The sequence below is a fragment of the Colobus angolensis genome, unplaced genomic scaffold (assembly GCF_000951035.1).
Source record: "Colobus angolensis palliatus isolate OR3802 unplaced genomic scaffold, Cang.pa_1.0 Scaffold178, whole genome shotgun sequence".
NCBI classification, from domain to species: domain Eukaryota; kingdom Metazoa; phylum Chordata; class Mammalia; order Primates; family Cercopithecidae; genus Colobus; species Colobus angolensis.
In genome coordinates, this window is record NW_012114910.1 from 4571211 (window position 1) to 4576011 (window position 4801).

Genomic DNA, 4801 nt, shown 5'->3' on the forward strand with positions numbered 1-4801 from the left:
GAGTCTCACTGTCACCCAGGCTAGAGTGCAGTGGCATAATCACAATCTCGGCTCACTGCAACCTATAACTCCCAGGTTCAACTGATTCTCCACAGCCTCCTAAGTAGCTGGGTTTACAAGCGTGTGCCACCATGCCCGGCTAATTTTTGTATTTTTAGTAGAGACAGGGTTTCACCACGTTGGCCAGGCTGGTCTTGAACTCCTGACTTTAAATGATCCATCTGCCTCAGCCGCCCAAAGTGGTGGGATTACAGGCGTGAGTCACTCCGCTTGGCCCCACACCTCAGTCTTCTAAGTAGGTGGGACCATAAGTATGCACCACCATGCCCAGCTAATTTTTAAATGTTTTTGTAGAAATGGGGTCTTGCCATGTTGCCCAGGCTGGTCTCAAACTCCTGACCTCAAGTGATCCTCCCTGCTCTGCCTCCTAAACTGCTGGGATTACAGGCGTGAGCCATCGCGCTTGGCCTGACCTCTGAGTAGGTCTCTCTCTGTCCTGTCTTCCTTCCCTCCTTCCTCCTTTCTCTCTTAAACAGCTTTATTGAGATATAATTATCATACCATAACATTCACCTGTTTAAAGTGTACAATCCAATTGTTTTTAGTGTATTCACAGAGTTGTACAACTGTCACCATAATCTAACTTTAGGACATTTTATCACGCTCCAAAGAAGCCCCATTCATAGTCACTCCTCATTCTCCCTCCCACCTCCCAGGTCCTGGCAACCACTCGATTATTTTCTTTCCGTGGAGTTCCTTGGTGACGCAACTGTGAACAGTGAAGCCAGCCCTAGGTGGCTGAGGTGGGATGGTCCTGCCCTTGGATCAGGTTTTCAGCAAGCAGAATCCCAGAGTGGGCCATCCAGCTGGCCCACTCACTTCCTCGTGGCTGTAGCCCTGAGAAGGTCACCAGTCCTCATTTACCCGGGGAGGGGCATGAGACCCAGAACAGGGAGGAAATCTGACCAAGGTCACATCGTGCGTAGAGGACGCAGCTCCTGCTGGCAGTACCCACCGTCTCCGGCACTCCAAGCTGCCTTCCCGTAGCAGCCCCTACACATCCATAGACCTCCCACTGGCCTCAGTCTCTCCATCTGTACAATGGGAATAATAACACCTACCACACGGGGATTGAATGAAAGCAAAGGCAATCCTGTGTGTAAAGAGTTTTTCCCTGTGCCTGGCATGAAGCTGTCCCTCAGCCCATTGCTGAAGTTTAATTAGATTAAATTCCCATCCTGGCATTCAGGGCCCTGCACATTCTGGTTTTCTGGGGTAGATGGAAGTTTGTCCCTCCCCTCCCCTAGAAGGTGGCAGATGGAAGCCACTGGAACCACAGGATGCTTGCTGCTTCCTCTCGGCCACCTGGAAGCTGGTGGTGTCGGCAGGGCAGGCGGGAGGTTGACACTAGTGGCGATGACTAAGCACCGAGAGCTGTGAGAGTCTGGTTAATCAGCAGCGTCAAAACTTCCTGTTGCTGTTTGCAAACAAGGGCCACCCCCGGAGGAGGAGGACCAGAGCTAGGGGAGAGGCTGCGCGTCACAGAACCTCAGCAAAGCAATGCTACAGTTTAAAGGCAGCAGCAGCAGTGGTGCTAAGAGTTCAGCACGTGGTCAGGGGCTGTGGCTATGGCTTTCCAGGAGCATGTGGCTTCCTTTATGGCCCCTGTCCCCATCTCCCTATCCAGGAGAAAAAAATTTTTTTCCCCAGCAGTAGCTGATTGACTTATTGCAGAGGAGCCCCAATGAAGTGCCAGGGTGTGAGAGCAGGAATCATGGTGGTGGCACCTGATGAGACTCAGCTGTCTAGGATGGGCCAGAGTGTTGAACCGCGGGGTACTGAGGCGTTCCAGGACCAACCTTGGAAGATCTCTGGGGGCTTAAGAGCAGGCAGGGATTGGGAGCACGGAGACAGTGCTCTCAGACCCACCTGTCCTGGCCCAGCAGACAGAAACACTCCCAGCCTGAGCACCTGGCAGAAGAACCAGATACACCCCTCTGGTGACAGCCATCGCTCAGATATCTTTATATATGCCTCATGCCTCCCAGGAGAACCAGCCAGGGTGAGAATTCCAGATCCAAGAGAAAAACTGTAAATTAGCATGAAGAGTAGTTCTCGTCAAAAAAATGCTGCCAACAGTGTAAATTTGGTACAGGCCTTCTGAGGGGCAATCTGGCAACATGTTTAGAAAGCGAAAAAAAAAAAAAATGCTCAGACTCTTTATTCAGAAAGATTTTTTATGAAATTGACAACCTCTCTTCTCCCTTCCCTCCCCACACCAGGGAATGAACGGGCTATGTGGGTGGCAATGGTGACAGCAATGCTGTTTATAAAAGTGACAAAAATGGGAGCTACTCAGATATCAGACCCTATGGAATGGCCAGCTCAGTCAGGGCACAGGCTTTCAGTGGAATATTATGTAGCCATTTAAAGCAGTTTTTTGCTGGGTGCAGTGGCTCACAGCTGTAGTTCCAGTACACGGGAGGCTGAGGTGGGAGGATCGCTTCAGCTCAGGAGTTTAAGGCTGCAGTGAGCTCTGATTATGCCACCTCACTCCAGCCTGAGTGAGACAGCGAGACCCCAAATCTAAATAAGTGAATAAATAAAAATACTTCTCAGCCATTTTTATTGAGTGCTAGGTGTGCCCCAGACACTGGAACCTCCATTCTGAATGTGACCTTGGCCTTATCCTATGACGTCTGTAATTCAGAAAAATGCAGGCCTTAGGAGGAAAAAGTGACATGGAAAATGCTTATTATAATAATTTTTAAAAACTTTAGAGATGGGGGTCTTGCTATGTTGCCCAGGCTGACCTCAAACTCCTGGGCTTAAGTGATCCTCCCACCTCTGCCTTCCAAGAAGCTGGGCCACAGGCGTGAGCTACCATGCCCAGCACTTACATGATTCAAAGTAAGAAAAGGCAGAGTAAAAAATTCTATCCAGTCTTTGCCTCCCACTATAACTGCAGCTTGTGTTTGCAGAAACGCCAATTGTGTGCCAGATGCTGGGCTGAGGGTGCTATGTGCTTGCTCTAATTTACATCTCACCATAACTCAATGGGTTAGACACTAGCCCTACTCTCATTTTCACAGGAGGAAACTGAGGCACAGAGGAAGTGACTGAGCCAGTGACTGAGCTCAAACCCAGGTCTACCTGGCCCCAGAACCACCTTTAGCCACTCCTCTATACTGTCATCTCCTTAACACAGAAATGACATCAGCTCATGGTCAGATACTGGAAGGAAAAATCTGGACCAATGACAATAAGTGAAGGGTGGTTTTTGTGTTTTCCCTCTCTCTCTTGATTTCTATTAGATTTGTCCGGAAAAAAAAAATGTAAGTTCAAAACCAAAAACTGCCACCTAGAATTTGCAGCAGGTGGGGAGAAGTGAATGAGGAAGTGGGGAAAAATGGGAAGGATGTTAATAACGCATGTGCTGGCTTAAAACCCGGAGCTAGAACAATTTAGGAGCAAGGAGGAAAGCGGCAGACCACTTAGTGAGGAGGAGCCCAGAGGCTTCTGGAGGATGGTGACAGGATCCTCAGGCTGGGAGGCGGGCCTGGGGCGGGGCTTATTTGGCCCGTGCTACTCTCAGGGCGGTTATTGCTAAATCTTTTTATTACCTGGTGCTTACGTCCATTATCTTCTCAATGTTTGCATTCCTCTCATTTTTTTTAGACTACAGGAAATGATAAAGGGGAAAAAAACCCACAAAGCCTCGGTTTGCTTTTAGCCTTGGAGCGCTAAGAGGGAGGGAATCTCCGCCAAATTCTTCCTTGAGTCATAAAGAGGTTTTAGGTTCCCCTAAACTGAGAGTTAGGGGAGTACTGTTGAGTTCAGTCATTTTGGCCAATGCAGAAAGGCAGCCACCATTTGGATATTTTAAAGCAAGGTGGTTTTCTTTTTATTTTCTAGTCCCCTTAGAAGGTTTTTTTTTTTCCCCTCCCTCCCTCTCTCTTTCTCTCCTTCTTTCTTTCTTTTTTTGAGACAGGATCTTGCTCTGTTGCCCAGGCTGGAGTACAGTGACATGATCATAGCTCACTGCAGCCTCAAACTCCTGGGCCCAAGCCATCCTCCCACCTCAGCCTCCTGAGTAGCTGGGACCACAGGCCGGTGCCACCACGCCCGGCTAGTTGTTTTGTAGAGACAGGGTCTCAGTATATTGTTCAGGCTGGTCTAGAACTCCTGGCCTCAAGCAATCCTCCTGTCTCATGAGCCATTGTGTCTGGCCTGCAAGGTGATTTTCTTGGGGGAAAGATTGCCTTGGTTCTCTGAAAATGGGAGAACTGTTTTCCCCTGTTAATACAGTTTCTAGAAAGGAAGGGACACAGGGAGCAGGAAGGCGAGAGGGAGATAAAAGAGTGAGAAAAGTACCATTTGTTTAAATATCACTTGAACACCTACTGCCTGCTGAGCTGGGTCTAGAGCAGACAAGGATGAGTGGAATTTACAGTCCAGTCAAGGGTCATCCAAGACCACCACCTCTCCATGCCCACTGAAGAGCCTGGCTTCCTGAGAGCTTGCAGCTGTGAGCCTTGTGCCAGACCCCCTGAGGTGCTCAGGTTGAGTCACGTGCCCAAGACCTGCAGTTGGTGACATGCAAAGCTGGAAACCAAATTCATGCTTGTGGGGCTGGGTGCAGGGCCATGCTCTTCGCCTCCAAGAGCTCCTCCACAGGGTTTGTGTGTGTGTGTGTGTGTGTGTGTTTTGACAGAGTCTTGCTCTGTTGCCCAGGCTGGGTGTAGTGGCATGATCTTTGCTCACTGCAACCTCCACCTCCTGGGTTCAAGCAATTCTCCTG

The 4801-nt window shown here is 49.4% G+C and overlaps 2 protein-coding genes across 2 annotated transcripts in view; one reads left to right on the top strand and one right to left on the bottom strand.

The window, feature by feature from the left end:
• Positions 1-1368, bottom strand: part of LOC105509581 — a 5379-nt gene extending 4011 nt beyond the window's left edge. The window contains 1 exon segment of the mRNA XM_011938870.1: positions 1125-1368. Within this exon segment, the coding sequence (XP_011794260.1) occupies positions 1125-1187 (63 nt within the window). The 5' untranslated portion in view covers positions 1188-1368.
• Positions 1-4801, top strand: part of KIFC3 (kinesin family member C3) — a 127399-nt gene that overhangs the window by 73183 nt on the left and 49415 nt on the right. The window lies entirely within an intron of this gene.